This window comes from Babylonia areolata, chromosome 20 (genome assembly GCF_041734735.1).
Source record: "Babylonia areolata isolate BAREFJ2019XMU chromosome 20, ASM4173473v1, whole genome shotgun sequence".
Lineage (NCBI taxonomy): Eukaryota > Metazoa > Mollusca > Gastropoda > Neogastropoda > Buccinidae > Babylonia > Babylonia areolata.
Genome location: NC_134895.1, coordinates 5,341,567 through 5,364,456, shown reverse-complemented (window position 1 = coordinate 5,364,456; position 22,890 = coordinate 5,341,567). Strand labels below are relative to the sequence as shown.

The following is a 22,890-nucleotide window of genomic DNA, read 5'->3' as shown; positions in this document are numbered from 1 at the left end:
TTCCTGTGCACTTCATACGGCTAAGTTTCTTCTTTGTTGCCAGGGACAACTCTTTTTGTTGCTGTGGGTTCTAGTGCCTGCAGGACGTCGGACCTCACTTCATCATCTCATCCGAATGACTAGCATCCAGACCACCACTCAAGCTCTAGTAGAGAGGGGAGAGAAAAAAAAAATCCTGGCCATATATAAGACTGGAACCCATGGGCTTTCACTGCCTAGTCACACACATGACCACTGAGCCACTGCTGCACTCTGCTCCCTGTCCCTGACAGGGCGCAATAGCCAAGTGGTTAAAGCGTTGGACTGTCAATCTGAGGGTCCCGGGTTCGAATCACGGTGACGGCGCCTGGTGGGTAAAGGGTGGAGATTTTTACGATCTCCCAGGTCAACATATGTGTAGACCTGCTAGTGCCTGAACCCCCTTCGTGTGTATATGCAATCAGAAGATCAAATACGCACGTTAAAGATCCTGTAATCCATGTCAGCGTTTGGTGGGTAATGGAAACAAGAACATACCCAGCATGCACACCCCCGAAAACGAAGTATGGCTGCCTACATGGCGGGGTAAAAACGGTCATACACGTAAAAGCCCACTCGTGTGCATACGAGTGAACGCAGAAGAAGAAGAAGAAGAAGAAGCTCCCTGTCCCTCACCTTCACAGCAGTCGCTCCACATGCGGAGGTCCAGTCGTGGAATGTTGCTGCAGTCGATGTAGTCGTCGTCATCGTCCACACGGAGAAAGACATCCTCCTGCACCTTGCCGATGTTGTCAGAGCTCTGACAGATCACCTGGGCCAGAGACACTCGCTTGATCTCGATCAGCTGCTCCGCACTGAACGCGCCGGGGTTTTCGTAGTAAAACCTGCAACAGGATGGGACTGTCATTGGTCGTCGTTGTGTTGTGTTGTGTTGTGTTGTGTTGTGCTGTCCACAAAGGCGCCAAATCCTGTGAGGCCAACAGAATCGCTGCAGCAGAGCAACGCAGACAGGCCAGGAAAAGCAGTGCCAGCAAGTCCCCGACAGGCACCACCATCCCCTGTCCACACTGTGTCAGAACCTTCCGGGCACGGATTGGCCTGACCAGTCATCTGTGCACCCACAGAGCCCAACCCACCCACCCCCAGGATGACTAGATGGTCCTCGTCGATCCCGATGGACGAACCACATGTGCTGTGCTGTATTGTTTATTTTTGTTTGTTACAGATTTATCTGTATGAATTTTTTTTTTCTTTTTTTTTTTTGGTGTTTTTGTTGCAATCCCTGGGGGAGAGCATGTTGCTACAATGTGGAGAGAGAGAGACAGAGAGACAGAGAGAGTGTGTGTGTGTGTGCCTGCGCAGGTATGTTTCTCTGTGTGTGTGTGTGTGTGTGTGTGTCTATCAGTTTATGGGAGGTAACTGTGGAAAGTAACTGTTACTGTTTCTTCCCTTACCACAACTGGTACGGCAATTCATAAAAGGTGTGTGCGGTGGGGTCATGTGGCATATATGGATTAGTCTGCACGCTTAGATGCCTCCTGGAAACTGAAACTACATGCACAATATGTTGTTATATAGAGTGTGTGTGTGTGCTGTTTTTTATTGTTGTTTTTTGTGCGTGTATGTGTGCGTATGTGTATGTCCATGCGTGTGTGTGTGTGTGTGTGTGTGTGTGTGTGTGTGTGTGCTGTTTTTTATTTGTTGTTTTTTGTGTGTGTATGTGTGCGTATGTGTATGTCCATGCGTGTGTGTGTGTGTGTGTGTGCTGTTTTTTTATTGTTGTTTTTTGTGTGTGTATGTGTATGTCCATGTGTGTGTGTGTGTGTGTGTGTGCTGTTTTTTTATTGTTGTTTTTTGTGTGTGTATGTGTATGTCCATGTGTGTGTGTGTGTGTGTGTGTGTGTGCTGTTTTTTATTTGTTGTTTTTTGTGTGTGTATGTGTGCGTATGTGTATGTCCATGTGTGTGTGTGTGTGTGTGTGTGTGTGTGCACGTGCACATGTGTGTGTGTGGAAAGAAACTTATCTGCATCTTCTAAGAATGTTATTACCTCCCTTTAACCTGAGCTTTATAAACAGGGAGAGGTTTTAGCGTTGGGAGGGGGTGTGCGCTACACACCAAAACCAAACCAGTCCTTGGCTTTTTCATCTCCTCATTTTGATCACCCACTTCATAATCTGTGGAGTGGATTTGTAAGTCAATGCAATGACTCTTTTTTTTTCACATTGCCTGTGTTATTGTTTTTGATCTAGAATGATGTCTTAAACTAAATGTATGATTTTTTTTTTTTTTTTTTTTTTTTTTTTAAATGTAAAAACATGACACTTATTTCCACATCAATGTCTCCCAGCAGGAACTACTGACCTGTCTCCGTCCCTGGTGCGCTGGAACTGCCCAGAGATGATGCATAGGAAGGTCGGTCCCACCTTCGCTCCCTCCATGGGCGTCTCGCTCATACCGCCGATAAAGAGGTCGATGTTGTCTGTGGATAGAAAGGAGAGGGTGAACGAATGGAAGATCTTGTGTATACCACCAGCACACATGTAGGTATTTGGGGGGGGGGGGAACACATCAGCATCCTTGTGTGTGTGTGTTGTTTTGTAAGTGGTTGGTTTGTCTTTGTTTTGCTGTTCCGTCTTCTGTTCTGTTTCAATGGCGTCACCTTGTTATCAATGTCAGGCTCCACAAGGCCACACACTGCTGGAGGCCCTGCACACCTCCTTTTGCTCTTTTCCCTCCAGGCTGATTTCCATTTTTTCCTTCCTGTTTCTGTCTGAAACACTACCTTCTTCTTCTTCTTCTGCGTTCACTCGTATGCACACGAGTGGGCTTTTACGTGTATGACCGTTTTTACCCAGCCATGTAGGCAGCCATACTCCATTTTCCGGGGTGTGCATGCTGGGTATGTTCTTGTTTCCATAACCCACCGAACGCTGACATGGATTACAGGATCTTTAACGTGCGTATTTGATCTTCTGCTTGCATATACACATGAAGGGGGTTCAGGCACTAGCAGGTCTGCACATATGCTGACCTGGGAGATCGTAAAAATCTCCACCCTTTACCCACCAGGCGCCGTCACCGTGATTCGAACCCGGAATGAAACACTACCAAGCTGTTGTCAATTTCATGTCATGTCTTTGACACTTACGTTTGTGCTCAGTTTCTTCAGTGCTCTTTGCTGTAATACACTTCTTCTTCTTTCATTCATGGGCTGCAACTCTTACGTTCACTCATATCTACATGAGAGGGCTTTTACATGTATGACCGTTTTTACCCCGCCATGTAGGCAGCCATACTCCATTTTTGGGGGGTAATGCACTTCAATTAACCCCTTGGCTGCTGGTGATGAATACTGTCGTCAGTGAAGAATGACACACCTGTCCTGTCATACTGTCGTCAGTGAAGAATGACACACCTGTCTGGTCATACTGTCGTCAGTGAAGGATGACACACCTGTCTGGTCATACTGTCGTCAGTGAAGGATGACACACCTGTCTGGTCATACTGTCGTCAGTGAAGAATGACACACCTGTCTGGTCATACTGTCGTCAGTGAAGAATGACACACCTGTCCTGTCATACTGTCGTCAGTGAAGGATGACACACCTGTCTGGTCATACTGTCGTCAGTGAAGGATGACACACCTGTCTGGTCATACTGTCGTCAGTGAAGAATGACACACCTGTCTGGTCATACTGTCGTCAGTGAAGGATGACACACCTGTCTGGTCATACTGTCGTCAGTGAAGGATGACACACCTGTCTGGTCATACTGTCGTCAGTGAAGGATGACACACCTGTCTGGTCATACTGTCGTCAGTGAAGAATGACACACCTGTCTGGTCATACTGTCGTCAGTGAAGGATGACACACCTGTCTGGTCATACTCTAGTCAGTGAAGATGACACACCTGTCTGGTCATACTCTGGTCAGTGAAGGATGACACACCTGTCTGGTCATACTGTCGTCAGTGAAGAATGACACACCTGTCTGGTCATACTGTCGTCAGTGAAGGATGACACACCTGTCTGGTCATACTGTCGTCAGTGAAGGATGACACACCTGTCCTGTCATACTGTCGTCAGTGAAGGATGACACACCTGTCCTGGTCATACTGTCGTCAGTGAAGATGACACACCTGTCTGGTCATACTGTCGTCAGTGAAGGATGACACACCTGTCTGGTCATACTGTCGTCAGTGAAGAATGACACACCTGTCTGGTCATACTGTCGTCAGTGAAGGATGACACACCTGTCTGGTCATACTGTGGTCAGTGAAGAATGACACACCTGTCTGGTCATACTGTCGTCAGTGAAGAATGACACACCTGTCTGGTCATACTGTCGTCAGTGAAGGATGACACACCTGTCTGGTCATACTGTCATCAGTGAAGAATGACACACCTGTCTGGTCATACTGTGGTCAGTGAAGGATGACACACCTGTCTGGTCATACTGTCGTCAGTGAAGGATGACACACCTGTCTGGTCATACTGTCGTCAGTGAAGAATGACACACCTGTCTGGTCATACTGTCGTCAGTGAAGAATGACACCTGTCTGGTCATACTGTCGTCAGTGAAGGATGATACACCTGTCTGGTCATACTGTGGTCAGTGAAGAATGACACCTGTCTGGTCATACTGTCGTCAGTGAAGAATGACACACCTGTCTGGTCATACTGTCATCAGTGAAGAATGACACACCTGTCTGGTCATACTGTCGTCAGTGAAGGATGACACGCCTGTCCTGTCATACTGTCGTCAGTGAAGGATGACACACCTGTCTGGTCATACTGTCGTCAGTGAAGGATGACACACCTGTCTGGTCATACTGTCGTCAGTGAAGGATGACACACCTGTCTGGTCATACTGTCGTCAGTGAAGAATGACACACCTGTCTGGTCATACTGTCGTCAGTGAAGAATGACACACCTGTCTGGTCATACTGTCGTCAGTGAAGAATGACACACCTGTCTGGTCATACTGTCGTCAGTGAAGATGACACACCTGTCTGGTCATACTGTCGTCAGTGAAGAATGACACACCTGTCCTGTCATACTGTCGTCAGTGAAGATGACACACCTGTCTGGTCATACTGTCGTCAGTGAAGGATGGACACACCTGTCTGGTCATACTCTGGTCAGTGAAGGATGACACACCTGTCTGGTCATACTGTCGTCAGTGAAGGATGACACACCTGTCTGGTCATACTCTGGTCAGTGAAGGATGACACACCTGTCTGGTCATACTGTCGTCAGTGAAGAATGACACACCTGTCCTGTCATACTGTCGTCAGTGAAGAATGACACACCTGTCCTGTCATACTGTGGTCAGTGAAGAATGACACACCTGTCTGGTCATACTGTCGTCAGTGAAGAATGACACACCTGTCCTGTCATACTGTCGTCAGTGAAGAATGACACACCTGTCTGGTCATACTGTCATCAGTGAAGGATGACACACCTGTCTGGTCATACTGTCATCAGTGAAGTACTCTGGTCAGTGAAGAATGACACACCTGTCTGGTCAGCAAAGGGACGTGGTACAAAAACCAGTGTGCATTGTCTGGTCAGTGAAGAATGACACACCTGTCTGGTCAGCAAAGGGACGTGGTACAAAAACCAGTGTGCATTGTTTGACAGAAGCATAATGACCCTCACAGTCTGAGGCAGAAATGGCACACAGTGATTTGTGCTGTCCGACAACACGAAGGAACAGAAACATGAAATAGTTCATATCATATCTGGTTCCAAAAACGAATACACATAAGTAAATGAATAAACAATGTATGAATAAATGAATAAATAAATTGAAATGAATGAATGAATGAAAAAACAAATTGCAAAATAAATTATCATACATCAGGTTCCAAAAATGAATAAACAAAAGTAAATGAATAAACAATGAAAGAATAAATGAATAAACAAGGAATTAATAACTGAAAAAACAAACTGAAAAAGGAACTATCATTGGAAATGTTCGACTGGATGGGTTTACTGTATGACAGACCTTTACATACTGCATGGGTATACTGTATGACAGACCTTTACACATTGCATGAGTTTGCTGTATGACAGACCTTTACACACTGCATGGGTTTACTGTATGACAGACCTTTACACACTGCATGGGTTTACTGTATGACAGACCTTTACACACTGCATGGGTTTACTGTATGACAGACCTTTACATACTGCATGGGTTTACTGTATGACAGACCTTTACATACTGCATGGTTACTGTATGACAGACCTTTACATACTGCATGGGTTTACTGTATGACAGACCTTTACATACTGCATGGGTTTACAGTATGACAGACCTTTACACACTGCATGGGTTTACTGTATGACAGACCTTTACATATGCATGGGTTTACTGTATGACAGACCTTTACATACTGCATGGGTTTACTGTATGACAGACCTTTACACATTGCATGAGTTTGCTGTATGACAGACCTTTACACACTGCATGGGTTTACTGTATGACAGACCTTTACACACTGCATGGGTTTACTGTATGACAGACCTTTACACACTGCATGGGTTTACTGTATGACAGACCTTTACACACTGCATGGGTTTACTGTATGACAGACCTTTACATACTGCATGGGTTTACTGTATGACAGACCTTTACACACTGCATGGGTTTACTGTATGACAGACCTTTACACACTGCATGGGTTTACTGTATGACAGACCTTTACATACTGCATGGGTTTACTGCATGACAGACCTTTACACACTGCATGCACAAGTTGTGCAGATGAAACGTCGAAACTTGAAGACATTTTTGAAGCATGCTACACAATATACCCATCATAAACTGAGTGATTAACAAAATGATACATACTCACCAGGATGTCCATACAAAGCTTCCAATTTATCCCGTGTGCCTCGATGCTGAATTTCGTTCCGCAGATCCAAAAAGGACCTCGCCCGCTCCAGTCCGCACATTTCACGATAATCGTTATAAAACTGGATCCCGTGGTCACGCCCCCTCTGAATATTCAGCGAGGCCAGGTCCTGACCAATAGCGTTGGCCATCACAAACAGCTTCTCCGTCAGTTCAGAGTTGAAAAATTCACCGGGCATACGCTTTTTGGCAGCAGCACCGAACAGCCCCCTCAACAAGGGATCTATCCCGCCTTCCTCCAGTAAACGATACGGGGCGAAGAAGGCGCGGTGAAGAGGGAGGTTACCCTGAAAGATAGGCTGGAAAGATTCGTTGAGGCGGAAGATCACCGGCTGTACCAGGGAGTGACCGAACCTGAAGGCTGCGGTGGCAAACTCGTTCACAATCGTGGGATTGACGCTCGGGTCATAACCCTTGTATGCTCCCATCATGCTCATGCCTTTAGGGCCCAGGATTTGGGGCAGCCAGTGCTGGTACGTGATGTGCTGCATCATAGCGCCCACGATTTTACGCGTCTCGTGGTAGACCTACACACAGAAACAAAATCATGTCCTCAATGATAACAAATATTTCCCCTAAAACGGGTGAGCCCTGTACAGAGGACTGGGAATGAGGGGCATGAAGGTGATGTCATTGAGAAGGAACGGTGATGAGGTGACAGAGAATAAAGGCAAAATAAAAGCCATCTGAAAACATCAGCACACACCAACACACACACACACACACACATATACACATGCTTACATACAGACACACACATACAAACACACACACCTACACACACACATACATACACATATACATATTTTAGCTTAGAAAGTATTGTGAAGAAAGGGTATAACATGATTCTATTCATAAAATATATGTTGGATTTATTTGACTGACCAAATATTCCAAGTGAATGGATTGGCCAATGATCTGTTAGAATTTCTCCTCTCCCCTCTGTTCCCCCTCCTCCACCACCTTACCCACCATTCTTCTAAATTTTCTTCTTCTTCTTCATGTTTTTCTTCTATTAGGCCAATTACTCTGGTGATAATAAATTTAATCTCATGTTAATATTGATATTAGCATTATTTTACTATATTATGTATTGTTTGTTTATTTGTTTTATTTCATTACTTACTGTTTATGAATGTTATTTGATACAAGTCATAATATGGTTCATCAGCCATCATGATAAAAATTGAAGTGCAACGTTGTGAGCACAGTATAAGCTTTAAGCTTGTTGATGCTCTTTTGTCATTCATTGCATTGTAATCATGTGTATTGTTGAATAATTAAAGATTATTTAAACCATACACATATACACACAAACATACACATGCATACATAAATACACACCCCTACAGACACATACATACATCTACACCTACACACACACACACACACACACACACACGCACCTTATTCCCATCCCAGTGGTTGTTGAGCTGCAGCAGAGCAGAGGCGATCTGGTTGTGCTGCCTCATCCACAGTGTGTGCATGGCCGTCAGCGCCAGTTGCTCATTGGCCCGGTGGTCCCCGGCCCTGAAGCACGGCACGTGGCGCTTCTGAGGTTCGATCTGACAGTCCACATGTGCCAGAGTGGAATCGTCGAAGGGCAGGAACCGTTTGCCGTCGTTGCCCACCGGACCTGTGCGCAGCAGCCCCCTGTTCCGCGTCAGCTCTCTCAGGTGGTTTGCTTCGTCCAGCGTGCTGCCGTACACGTTGGACGCGTCGATGAAGGAGGTGATTGCGTTCAGCTGTTGACGGGGCGCCACCTGGAGGCAGATATGTCTGCCGTGATTATTGTCTGTGTTGGTGGTGCTGCTTCACCTGGTGATAATTTCTCTGTGGGATAGGTTAGCGTTATTCTTATGTTTCACAACAGGATCTCTCTCTCCATCTCTCCCTCTCTATTTTCCCTTTCTGACTCCCAGTTTAAAAAAAAAAAACCAATCAAGAGAGTGCCAGTGTGGACAGAAATGTCTCCATGATTGTCTTGAGTTGGTGCTGCTGCTGCTGCGCTTGGTGTTAATTTCTCTTTGTGAGATAATGTCGTTGTTCTTATGTTTCAGAAAGTGTACATCAAAGGGTAGTCTTGCTGAAGGCTGTATGCCTGTATCTACATGTAACACAACTTTTACTGTAAATGGACAGAGTTTTCCCTGTCTGGGCCATAGGAGTGTCAGTCTGCATCATCATTATCATCATTATTCTTCATCCTGACCACTGTTACAACCCCAACAGTCCCTGTGCCAGACATTTCCACAGACTCACGGTGTTGTAGAAGAGAGAGGTGGATGTTACTCACAGTGTTGTAGAAGAGAGAGGTGGATATTACTCACAGTGTTGGAGAAGAGAGAGGTGGATGTTACTCACAGTGTTGTAGAAGAGAGAGGTGGATGTTACTGACAGTGTTGTAGAAGAGAGAGGTGGATGTGACTCACAGCGCTGTAGAAGAGAGAGGTGGATGTTACTCACAGTGTTGTAGAAGAGAGAGGTGGATGTTACTCACGGTGTTGTAGAAGAGAGAGGTGGATGTTACTCACAGTGTTGTAGAAGAGAGAGGTGGATGTTACTCACAGTGTTGTAGAAGAGAGAGGTGGATGTGACTCAGTGTTGTAGAAGAGAGAGGTGGATGCTACTCACAGTGTTGTAGAAGAGAGAGGTGGATGTTACTCACGGTGTTGTAGAAGAGAGAGGTGGACGTTACTCACGGTGTTGTAGAAGAGAGAGGTGTGTGTTACTCACAGTGTTGTAGAAGAGAGAGGTGGATGTGACTCAGTGTTGTAGAAGGGAGAGATGTGGATGCTACTCACAGTATTGTAGAAGAGAGGTGGATGTTACTCACAGTGTTGTAGAAGAGATGTGGATGTTACTCACAGTGTTGTAGAAGAGAGGTGGATGTTACTCACAGTGTTGTAGAAGAGAGAGGTGGAGGTTACTCACAGTGTTGTAGAAGGGAGAGATGTGGATGCTACTCACAGTGTTGTAGAAGAGAGGTGGATGTTACTCACAGTGTTGTAGAAGAGAGAGGTGGAGGTTACTCACAGTGTTGTAGAAGGGAGAGGTGTGTGTTACTCACAGTGTTGCAGAAGAGAGAGGTGGATGTTACTCACGGTGTTGTAGAAGAGAGAGGTGGATGTTACTCACAGTGTTGTAGAAGAGAGAGGTGGATGTTACTCACGGTGTTGTAGAAGAGAGAGGTGGATGTTACTCACAGTGTTGTAGAAGAGAGAGGTGGATGTGACTCACAGTGTTGTAGAAGAGAGAGGTGGATGTTACTCACAGTGTTGTAGAAGAGAGAGGTGGATGTTACTCATGGTGTTGTAGAAGAGAGAGGTGGATGTTACTCACAGTGTTGTAGAAGAGAGAGGTGGATGTGACTCAGTGTTGTAGAAGGAGAGATGTGGATGCTACTCACAGTGTTGTAGAAGAGAGAGGTGTGTGTTACTCACAGTGTTGTAGAAGAGGGAGGTGGATGTTACTCACAGTGTTGTAGAAGAGAGAGGTGGATGTTACTCACGGTGTTGTAGAAGAGAGAGGTGTGTGTTACTCACGGTGTTGTAGAAGAGAGAGGTGGATGTTACTCACAGTGTTGTAGAAGAGAGAGGTGGATGTTACTCACAGTGTTGTAGAAGAGAGAGGTGGATGTGACTCAGTGTTGTAGAAGGGAGAGATGTTGATGCTACTCACGGTGTTGTAGAAGAGAGAGGTGGATGTTACTCACAGTGTTGTAGAAGAGAGAGGTGGATGTTACTCACAGCGCTGTAGAAGAGAGAGGTGGATGTTACTCACAGTGTTGTAGAAGAGAGAGGTGGATGTTACTCACAGCGCTGTAGAAGAGAGAGGTGGATGTTACTCACAGTGCTGTAGAAGAGAGAGGTGTGTGTTACTCACAGTGTTGTAGAAGAGAGAGGTGGATGTTACTCACAGTGCTGTAGAAGAGAGAGGTGTGTGTTACTCACGGTGTTGTAGAAGAGAGAGGTGGATGTTACTCACAGTGCTGTAGAAGAGAGAGGCGGATGTTACTCACGGTGTTGTAGAAGAGAGAGGTGGATGTTACTCACAGTGTTGTAGAAGAGAGAGGTGTGTGTTACTCACAGTGTTGTAGAAGAGAGAGGTGGATGTTACTCACAGTGCTGTAGAAGAGAGAGGTGGATGTTACTCACGGTGTTGTAGAAGAGAGAGGTGTGTGTTACTCACAGTGTTGTAGAAGAGAGAGGTGGACCCCGTGTTGCAGGTGGAGGAGGAGCGTGTGAAGCCCAGGCAGGTGAAGGACTGGATCCTCTGGTCACTGTTGGGCACGGGGATGGGATAGCAGGGGTTGGTGTTGACGCACGTCTCGTTGCACCGCGTCCCGTCGCTGAAGCGTGAGAAGCTGATGGCCTGGGGTGAGAGGTCAAGGTCGTGGTCCAGAAACTGACCCCACTGCATCAGCATGTGGGTGTGGATGTCGTCGTTGGTGATGTGGGGCGTGGCCATGAGCAGTGAGGAGACCAGGCGGGGGCTGGGAAGGTGAAGGCCGTTGTACAGGCGACCTCGGTTCCACCCTGTTAAAAAATTAAATATTAAATGATAAAAATTTTTGGTCGATGCAAGTCTTATCCTCTCTTTGTACACTGCAAGTAATTGATCAAATGATAATGATAAATAAGCAAATAAATGTAAAACACGGAGACACACATTCACACATACACAACATTGTTGTCTTTTTTTATATTTTTATTTATATTTTTATTATTATTATTATTATTATTACTTCTTTTTTTTATATTCTTTTTTTTAATATATATAATTATTATTTATTTATTCATTTATTTATGTACACTTATAGTTGACTTCATCAAGTTTTTGTGCCTTATACATATTATTAGTAGTAGTAGTAGTACTTTTTTTTATATATTTTTTAATGTATTTATCTATTATTTATTCACCCTTTTTTTTTTTTCTTTTTTTTTCCTCAAGGCCTGACTAAGCGCGTTGGGTTACGCTGCTGGTCAGGCATCTGCTTGGCAGATGTGGTGTAGCGTATATGGATTTGTCCGAATGCAGTGACACCTCCTTGAGCTACTGAAACTGAAACTGAAACTGATCAAATGTCCATACTCAGAAAACACACAGACATTTTGACAGTAAAATTATGGAGGAAAAAAAAAAACCCACGTCAATGAAGAAGGCATATTGATGCACGAGAAATAAAAAAAAAAAAGAAGAAGAAAAATCTGGTACTCCATGACTGCATGCAACAGGTGAATCATGAACAGTGTGATCCATGCCATCCTGACAACCTAACATCAATGGTTCCCTGTAGACTGATGACGCCGCAACTGTGACAGACGAACCTGGGTCAGCCATGAATGGGGGACTTGAGATGAGTGGCGTGGACGTAATGCCACTGATGGCACACAAGATGACACCAAAAAAAACCCCAGTCTGATCCCCTCCAGTTTAGTACCTCCAATATAGAATTACTCAACCCAAGTCTGACAATGAAACTAGGACTCGAATTCGAATTATGAAAAATGGAATTAATCAAAAGTATGAGATTTATCCTTCACGTTTATGGGGTTAGTTTACAGTCATGAACAAAAATTAACGTATTCAATCGGATGTCAAAACTGCTCTCGTCTCTTTGCAAACAGTAAGATGGTGCAGTCATTGAATTATAACTGAGACCAGGTTTAGTGGCTGCTATGACTGCAACATTTCACTTTTGTTCCCATCTTTCCCAAATCTTCAACAACAGAAACCTGTCAGGACCAATCTCACTGCGCAATATAAAAACAAACAGAGACTTTCATCAGGTTTTCTTCTTGGCAGAAGCCAGCCGCAGACACACACACACACACACACAAATCCCACCTGCGTATGTCTTCCATGGGGTTTAAACTCGTGTTATTCCAGTCAATAGTCCAATGCCTTAACCACTTCACCACAGCAGCTACAAGATACAAGAGTATCTTATCATCTCTACAAGGGAAATTGTTAACACTTTTGCTGATAAAAAGGGGACTTTTTTTTGTTGCTGGTTTCTTTCTTTTTATTTATCTATCTATTCACTTATTTTATTTTATTTTTTAAAATTTTTTGGTAATGTATGCAACACACTGTGTATATGTGTTCAAACAGAAGTAAGGAGACATACATTACTGTTACTGTTACCAGATGGCTGGTTCAGCAGAGAGCTTTATTGTATTGCACCGTATGGCATTGCACTGTTCTGTATTGCATTGCATTGCATTTTATTGCATTGCATTACTTTTTTGACACATCAGATTTCCCTGTGTGAAATTGAGGCTGCTCTCCCCGAGGGCAGTGTGTTGCTACACTGCCCCCCCCCCCCCCCCCCCCCCCCCTGCCCCCCACCCCACCCCCAATCTCCTCTCCCGGCCCCTTTTTTTCTGCCTGCAACAGTAGTTGTTTTTCTATCAAAGTGGATTTTTTTTTTTTTTTAATAATTTTTTTACAGATTTTTGCCAAGGACAATCCTTTCGTTGCCATGGGTCCTTTATTGCGTGCTAAGTGTACGCAACACACAGGACTTAGGTTTATCATCTCATCCGAATGACTAGCACTGAGCCCACCACTCAAGGTCTTGAGGGAGGAGGAGAAAAGACTGGTGAGTATGTGATGTGATGATGTGCCCTCAGATTCCCTTTGACGTGTGAGGTCTAACAAGTCATGTGCTGACTGGACTCTTTTATATCAGCTCCAAACCACGGGTGGGTTGCATGACTGAACTTAGCAGCACTAAGTTTGCTTATCATTAAGAGTATTCCAAACTCCGTGGTAAAGTCCATATGCTTAGGGGCAATCTCAATGCTAAGCGAACTTAAGCCCTGCAAAGATCACCTCAGGGCCATATCAGGACTGCCCATCTACACTAATGTCCAACCGCGTAAAACACAAAACTGTCACATGTATTAAAAAAAAAAGCCCATAAAGATAAACTTACAAAACACAGTTCATGACACAGTATCTAAACTATATAGCTAGCTCCTTTAAGGCAAATAAGCCTAGGCCATGCTGAGGACGTCAGCCCTTCTGTTTAATTTATCATCCATCATACAAAAAAATTCTAGGAAATCAAAAAACAATACTTAAAAACCAAATAGAAAATACATTAAAAGGCCATGTAGGCAAATAACACAGCAGAATGGACAGCCACCACCACCACCATCACCAACACCACCACCACCAATAACAACATTACCACCCCCACCAACAACAACAACAACAACAACACCATCACCACCACCACCAACAACAACAACAACACCATCACCACCACCAACAACAACACCACTACCAACAACAACAGCACCACTACCACCATCAACACCAACAACCACAACACCACCATCACCACCACCATCAACAACAACAACAACACCAACAACAACACCACCACCATCACCACTACCAACAACAATAACACCACCACCAACACTAACAACTACAAGAACACCACCAATACCACCACCACCAACACTAACAACTACAAGAACACCACCAATACCACCACCACCAACACTAACAACTACAAGAACACCACCAATACCACCACCACCAACACTAACAACTACAAGAACACCACCAATACCACCACCACCAACACTAACAACTACAAGAACACCACCAATACCACCACCACCAACACTAACAACTACAAGAACACCACCAATACCACCACCACCAACACTAACAACTACAAGAACACCACCAATACCACCACCACCAACACTAACAACTACAAGAACACCACCATCACCACTACCAACAACAATAACGCCACCACCAACACTAACAACTACAAGAACACCACCAATACCACCACCACCAACAACAACAATAACAACAACACCAATAGCAACAACAACACCACCACCATCACCGCCACCACCACCAACAACAACACCACCATCACCGCCACCACCAACAACAATAACACCACCACCACCACCATCAACAACAACACCAACAACAACAACAACACCATCACTGTCACCACCAACAACAATAACACCACCACCACCAACAACAACAACAACAACGACCACAACCAAAACAACAACGACCACAACCAAACAACAACAACAACGACCAAACCTCGACAACACCAACCACCACCACAAAAGGAGTCCTACCTACTGGTGTGTTGAACCCGTTCTCATAGATGGGGTGGAGCAGTCTCTGGAAGGGGATGTTGGAGGCGCCCCAGGCCGGGTTGTGCAGGTTGTTGCACGTGCCGTCCACCGTGCGGTAGTGCCGGTGAAAGCAGCTCTCCGTGCAGTCGGTGCGGTGCGTGTGGTGCAGGCAGCCAGACATGTTGGCGATCATGTGGAGGTGGGCGGGGGACACCAGCTCCTGGTAGGAATTCTCTGTAACCATCATGGTTTGATGACAATCATGGGTATCTCTTTTATGATCATGATTAAATGACAATCATGGGTAACTCTCTGTAATGATCATAATTTGATGACAATCATGGGTATCTCTTTTATGATCATGATTAAATGACAATCATGGGTAAATCTCTGTAATGATCATGATTTGATGACAACTCATGGGTACCTCTGCGGTGATAAAAATCAGGTCAGGTACTCATTCTCACCCAGGTGTAGAGTAAAGTGCCTTTTCCATAGACACAACATCAGTGAAAACATTTCAGAGTAAAGTGCCTTTTCCATAGACACAACATAAGCGAAAACATTTCAGAGCAAAGTGCCTTTTCCATAGACACAACATCAGTGAAAACATTTCAGAGCAAAGTGTCTTTTCCATAGACACAACATCACTGAAAACATTTCAGAGTAAGTGAAAACATTTCAGAGTAAAGTGCCTTTTCCATAGACACAACATAAGTGAAAACATTTCAGAGTAAAGTGCCTTTTCCATAGACACAACATAAGTGAAAACATTTCAGAGTAAAGTGCCTTTTCCATAGACACAACATAAGTGAAAACATTTCAGAGTAAAGTGCCTTTTCCACAGACACAACATCAGTGAAAACATTTCAGAGCAAAGTGCCTTTTCCATAGACACAACATAAGTGAAAACATTTCAGAGTAAAGTGCCTTTTCCACAGACACAACATAAGTGAAAACATTTCAAAGTAAAGTGCCTTTTCCATAGACACAACATAAGTGAAAACATTTCAGAGTAAGTGAAAACATTTCAGAGTAAAGTGCCTTTTCCAATTGACACAACATCAGTGAAAACATTTCAGAGTAAAGTGCCTTTTCCACAGACACAACATCAGTGAAAACATTTCAGAGTAAAGTGCCTTTTCCATAGACACAACATAAGTGAAAACATTTCAGAGCAAAGTGCCTTTTCCATAGACACAACATAAGTGAAAACATTTCAGAGTAAAGTGCCTTTTCCACAGACACAACATAAGTGAAAACATTTCAAAGTAAAGTGCCTTTTCCATAGACACAACATAAGTGAAAACATTTCAGAGTAAAGTGCCTTTTCCATAGACACAACATAAGTGAAAACATTTCAGAGTAAAGTGCCTTTTCCATAGACACAACATAAGTGAAAACATTTCAGAGCACAGTGCCTTTTCCATAGACACAACATCAGTGAAAACATTTCAGAGTAAAGTGCCTTTTCCACAGACACAACATCAGTGAAAACATTTCAGAGTAAAGTGCCTTTTCCATAGACACAACATAAGTGAAAACATTTCAGAGTAAAGTGCCTTTTCCATAGACACAACATAAGTGAAAACATTTCAGAGTAAAGTGCCTTTTCCATTGACACAACATCAGTGAAAACATTTCAGAGTAAAGTGCCTTTTCCACAGACACAACATCACTGAAAACATTTCAGAGTAAAGTGCCTTTTCCATAGACACAACATAAGTGAAAACATTTCAGAGCAAAGTGCCTTTTCCATAGACACAACATAAGTGAAAACATTTCAGAGTAAAGTGCCTTTTCCACAGACACAACATAAGTGAAAACATTTCAAAGTAAAGTGCCTTTTCCATAGACACAACATAAGTGAAAACATTTCAGAGTAAAGTGCCTTTTCCATAGACACAACATAAGTGAAAACATTTCAGAGTAAAGTGCCTTTTCCATAGACACAACATAAGTGAAAACATTTCAGAGCACAGTGCCTTTTCCATAGACACAACATCAGTGAAAACATTTCAGAGTAAAGTGCCTTTTCCACAGACACAACATCAGTGAAAACATTTCAGAGTAAAGTGCCTTTTCCATAGACACAACATAAGTGAAAACATTTCAGAGTAAAGTGCCTTTTCCATAGACACAACATAAGTGAAAACATTTCAGAGTAAAGTGCCTTTTCCAATTGACACAACATCAGTGAAAACATTTCAGAGTAAAGTGCCTTTTCCACAGACACAAAATAAGTGAAAACATTTCAGAGTAAAGTGCCTTTTCCATAGACACAACATAAGTGAAAACATTTCAGAGTAAAGTGCCTTTTCCAATTGACACAACATCAGTGAAAACATTTCAGAGTAAAGTGCCTTTTCCACAGACACAACATCAGTGAAAACATTTCAGAGTAAAGTGCCTTTTCCATAGACACAACATAAGTGAAAACATTTCAGAGTAAAGTGCCTTTTCATAGACATAACATCAGTGAAAACATTTCAGAGTAAAGTGCCTTTTCCATAGATACAACATAAGTGAAAACATTTCAGAATGAAAATGGACAAAAGATTTATTATCTTTTATTTTGTGTGTGCGGATACGTGAGTGTGTGCATTTGTGTGTGTGTGTGTGTGTGTGTGTGTGTGTGTGTGTGTGTGTGTGTGTGTGTGTGTGTGTGTGTGTGTGTGTGTGTGTGTGCGTGTGTGTGTGTGTGTGTGTAGCAACTGGAGGAGGTAATACTCTGCAGTAAGAACACCAGAGGCTGGAGAAAGTACATCCTCAAATGAATTAATCCACAGAAATGAGTAATAAACAAACATAAAACCCAATCAACACTGAGAAGCAACTACACATTGGAAAGACCAGCACTTGCCACTGTACATACTTTTGAATCAAAGTTTCTCTGGAAGGCGTCACTGTGTTTGGACAAACCCATATACACTACATCTACAGGTGCCTGACCAGCAGCATAATCCAGCATCCTTAGTCAGGCCATGAGTGCATGTATACATTATGGAGTGATGGCCTAGAGGTAACGCGTCCGCCTAGGAAGCGAGAGAATCTGAGCGCGCTGGTTCGAATCACGGTTCAGCTGCCGATATTTTCTCCCCCTCCACTTGACCTTGAGTGGTGGTCTGGACGCTAGTCATTCGGATGAGACGATAAACCGAGGTCCCGTGTGCAGCATGCACTTAGTGCATGTAAAAGAACCCACGGCAACAAAAGGGTTGTTCCTGGCAAAATTCTGTAGAAAAATCCACTTCGATAGGAAAAACAAATAAAACTGCGTGCAGGGAAAAAAAAAAAAAAAAAAGGGTGGTGCTGTAGTGTAGTGACGCACTCTCCCTGGGGAGAGCAGCCCAAATTTCACACAGAGAAATCTGTTGTGATAAAAAGAAATACAAATACAAATATCTGTGTACCTATCAGAGAGGATTTCTTCTGCAGGATTTGCCAAAGGACAACAGTTATGTGTGCATGTATACATTATATCTGTGTACCTATCAAAGTGAGTTTCTTCTGCAGGATTTGCCAAAGGACAACAGTTATGTGTGCATGTATACATTATATCTGTGTACCTATCAAAGTGAGTTTCTTCTGCAGGATTTGCCAAAGGACAACAGTTATGTGTGCATGTATACATTATATCTGTGTACCTATCAAAGTGAGTTTCTTCTGCAGGATTTGCCAAAGGACAACAGTTATGTGTGCATGTATACATTATATCTGTGTACCTATCAAAGTGAGTTTCTTCTGCAGGATTTGCCAAAGGACAACAGTTATGTGTGCATGTATACATTATATCTGTGTACCTATCAAGGTGAGTTTCTTCTGCAGGATTTGCCAAAAGACAACAGTTATGTGTGCATGTATACATTATATCTGTGTACCTATCAAAGTGAGTTTCTTCTGCAGGATTTGCCAAAGGACAACAGTTATGTGTGCATGTATACATTATATCTGTGTACCTATCAAAGTGAGTTTCTTCTGCAGGATTTGCCAAAGGACAACAGTTATGTGTGCATGTATACATTATATCTGTGTACCTATCAAAGTGAGTTTCTTCTGCAGGATTTGCCAAAGGACAACAGTTATGTGTGCATGTATACATTATATCTGTGTACCTATCAGAGTGAGTTTCTTCTGCAGGATTTACCAAAGGACAACAGTTATGTGTGCATGTATACATTATATCTGTGTACCTATCAGAGTGAGTTTCTTCTGCAGGATTTGCCAAAGGACAACAGTTATGCTGCCATGAGTTATTTATCTGTGCTAAGTGTGTGCTGCTCGTGGGACTTCAGTTTATCATCTCATCCGAATGACTAGACACTCAGTTTGATTTTCCAGTCAAACATGCGAGAAAGGGTGAGACTCAAGAGTCAAACCCAGACCCTCTTGGACACTGTACTGGCAGGTAAGCGTCTTAATCCTTTGAGCCCTGACCACCGCTTTACCGGTGGTGGGGAGGGGTGGCATAATGCCTGGCCACCGGTTGAGCGGTGCGTAAACATTTGTGTCGTGTTTTGCTATTCGTTGACTTATATTGAAGAGCCAATCGGAAAAACCGTAATATTCTGACGTCAGCGAACGTAGTACCAACATTGCCGCGCCTTTTCACTGTGTTTTGTGCTTTGGATAAAAAAGATCGATTTCTACCATGAAGCGTGCAGAGTCTCAATCTGACATGCCTCCTTTGATCAACTGATTCTGCATGCTCAGATTCATTTTCAACATCACTATCTGTAGCAAAATCATCCGATTCGAATTCCACCTCACTATCAGAGTAATCATTGTCATACTCTACTTCCGATAAATCATCAAGCATATCAATTACTTGCTGCGTTGTGTACAGTTGTTTTCTCGCACGTTTTGTCCCTGATTTCTGCCCTGCCGGGCCAGGTTGAGACTGCACGCTTCAAGTGTTTACGCACCGCTCAACCGGTGGCCGGGCATTATGTCATTTTTCTCTGCCACCGGTAAAGCGGTGGTCAGGGCTCAAAGGGTTTAATACCAACTATTTACAAATTTTGGCTCTGGAGCTCAGGCAGAAGGGTTAAAATTGCTCAGGAACTCAGGGCTCAAAGGGTTAACCATTCTGCCACCTTATTCCTTGAACACTTACAGAACACTTACAGACTGCTCAACACATGAAAGGAAGTCTGGAGGAACAGGTCTTCCCACAGACTACACTTACCATGCCCGTCAAGGTTGAAGTTATGTCCGTCACGCACTTTCTGGTGAATGATTTCAAGCGTCTGCTCAAAAATCTCTTCTGCTCTTGCAGGCTCCAGGGCCTCTGGGCTGGGGTACCTGCACATCACACATGGACCTCATGACTGAGGGGTGGTGCCTGAGATCAAGCACTGCATGTGTTATCTTCAGTTTAACGTCTATTCACTATAAGTGTTTTTAGACGGAAAGGAGTAAAGTAGTGTATAAAGGAAAGGGAATGCATGTGAATATCAGTGTAAAAAAAAAGAAAACAAAAGAAAAAAAGTTCATGTCATGTATCAGAGGAAAAGTATATTATAAGAAAAAGTCTAAAGAGGTTGTGGTGTGTATTGAATGAGTTGTCATGGGAAGGAGAATATGTATATGCATATCAACAAGTATTAACCTACAACAATGTAAATATAAATAACAGTATTAAATATAATACATCAAAGGAGGATACCAACTGGACTGGAGTTTAAAATTTCTGAAAACATTCTAAGCAATGAATAATCATTCAAAATCTTTTCAGTGGCTAATGAAATATTGGCAGAAAAGTCATCAGCTACATCTTTTGGAAGTAACTGTCTTATGCTCGGACAATGAATGAGTAGATGGCTTACAGTTAATTGCTTACCGCATATACATTTTATATTTTTAGAAAATTTTGTACGAAAGGCATTTAAACGAAGCCTATACATTAGACTTGTAATTTGTCTTGAATGTGCTGCTGGTGTCGAATTTAGAAAATGTTTGGGATTAGCTGCATTCTTTGTTGTTTACACAACACTGGTAATATTGATTATTTGAATCTATAATTCTATATATCTGCATGTGTGTGTGTGTGTGTGTGCAAGTCTGAAGCCTGACTGAATGACACAGTAAACGAATGATGATCGCCAAAAGGCAGCTTTCAGTCGGCTCCACCCAAAAGGGCAGTCAGTTGTGTTCGTAAAGCACTTAGAGCTTGGTCTCTGACCGAGGATAGGCGCTATGTAAGTGTTCATATCCATATCAAAACAAAAAAAAAGTGTCGATCAGCTGCATGGTCAGTGACACGTTACCTGAAGGCAGTGATGAGGTCTGACACAGTCAGTGACACATTACCTGAAGGCAGTGATGAGGTCTGACACAGTCAGTGACACATTACCTGAAGGTAGTGATGAGGTCTGACACAGTCAGTGACACGTTACCTGAAGGCAGTGATGAGGTCTGACACAGTCAGTGACACATTACCTGAAGGTAGTGATGAGGTCTGACACAGTCAGTGACACGTCACCTGAAGGCAGTGATGAGGTGTGACACAGTCAGTGACATGTTACCTGAAGGTAGTGATGAGGTCTGACACAGTCAGTGACACATTACCTGAAGGTAGTGATGAGGTCTGACACAGTCAGTGACACGTCACCTGAAGGCAGTGATGAGGTGTGACACAGTCAGTGACATGTTACCTGAAGGTAGTGATGAGGTGTGACAGTCAGTGACACGTTACCTGAAGGTAGTGATGAGGTCTGACACAGTGGTGATGACACGTTACCTGAAGGCAGTGATGAGGTCTGACACAGTGGTGACATGTTACCTGAAGGTAGTGATGAGGTGTGACACAGTCAGTGACACGTTACCTGAAGGCAGTGATGAGGTCTGACACAGTGTGGTGACATGTTACCCGAAGGCAGTGATGAGGTGTGACACAGCCAGTGACATGTTACCTGAAGGCAGTGATGAGGTATGACACAGTCAGTGACACGTTACCTGAAGGTAGTGATGAGGTGTGACACAGTCAGTGACACCTTACCTGAAGGCAGCGATGAGGTCTGACACAGTGTGGTGACGACTGCGGTCGAAGAGCTGAGCCAGCGTGCTATTGACTGCACTGTTCACCCGGTTGCGGGCTTCCACAATGGCGTTGCTGACAAAGCGGTCACCTGGGCGGCTGATGCTGCTACCTGCAACATCAATGTCAACACAATGACATCACACTTACTTACCTGAGGTGTTCGTTATCTTAGCATTCCTTATACAATTAGTATTATCATTATCAACAGAATTATATCACACTCACTTACCTGAGGTGTTCATTATCTTAGCATTCCTTATACAATTACTATTATCATTATCAACAGAATTATATCACTCTTATTTACCTGAGCTTGCCTGAGGTGTTCGCTATCTTGGCATTCATTCGTTATACTATCATTAACTGAATAATATCAAACTTATTAACCTGAGCTCTTCACTGTCCTGACATTCCTCCCATGACATCATGTTTTTCTTTCTTTTACATAACCATAAAAGACAGATCAACTGAATAGTGTTAAACTTACTTATCCGTGCTTGTCAATGTCTTCAGCTCTTTTATATAACCATAATAATAATAATAATGGATACTTATATAGCACACTATCCAGAAATCTGCTCTAGGTGCTTTACAAAAATGCTTTTGTTAACATAAAACATTATATCCATGTTACATACACACACACACACACACACACACACACACTGCATACATACATTTTAACATACATGTGTATCTAACAGCTACCCTAACACATATGCACACATAGGCAGGCACAAACTTACATAAACACACGCACACACAATACACATTCATATACATGCATGTAGTTATGTACACATACATATGTAT

General features: G+C 43.3%; 1 protein-coding gene across 2 annotated transcripts in view; it reads right to left on the bottom strand.

The window, feature by feature from the left end:
- LOC143294928 (peroxidasin-like) overlaps positions 1–22,890 on the bottom strand; it is an 85,433-nt gene that overhangs the window by 5,687 nt on the left and 56,856 nt on the right. For both annotated transcript variants that reach the window (XM_076606444.1, XM_076606445.1), the window contains 8 exons: positions 22,036–22,186; positions 20,224–20,339; positions 15,036–15,269; positions 11,092–11,438; positions 8,307–8,663; positions 6,842–7,427; positions 2,343–2,460; positions 655–863 (listed from right to left, as the gene is read on the bottom strand). In XM_076606444.1, coding sequence (XP_076462559.1) covers positions 655–863; positions 2,343–2,460; positions 6,842–7,427; positions 8,307–8,663; positions 11,092–11,438; positions 15,036–15,269; positions 20,224–20,339; positions 22,036–22,186 — 2,118 coding nt within the window. The remainder of the gene's footprint in view (positions 1–654; positions 864–2,342; positions 2,461–6,841; positions 7,428–8,306; positions 8,664–11,091; positions 11,439–15,035; positions 15,270–20,223; positions 20,340–22,035; positions 22,187–22,890) is intronic.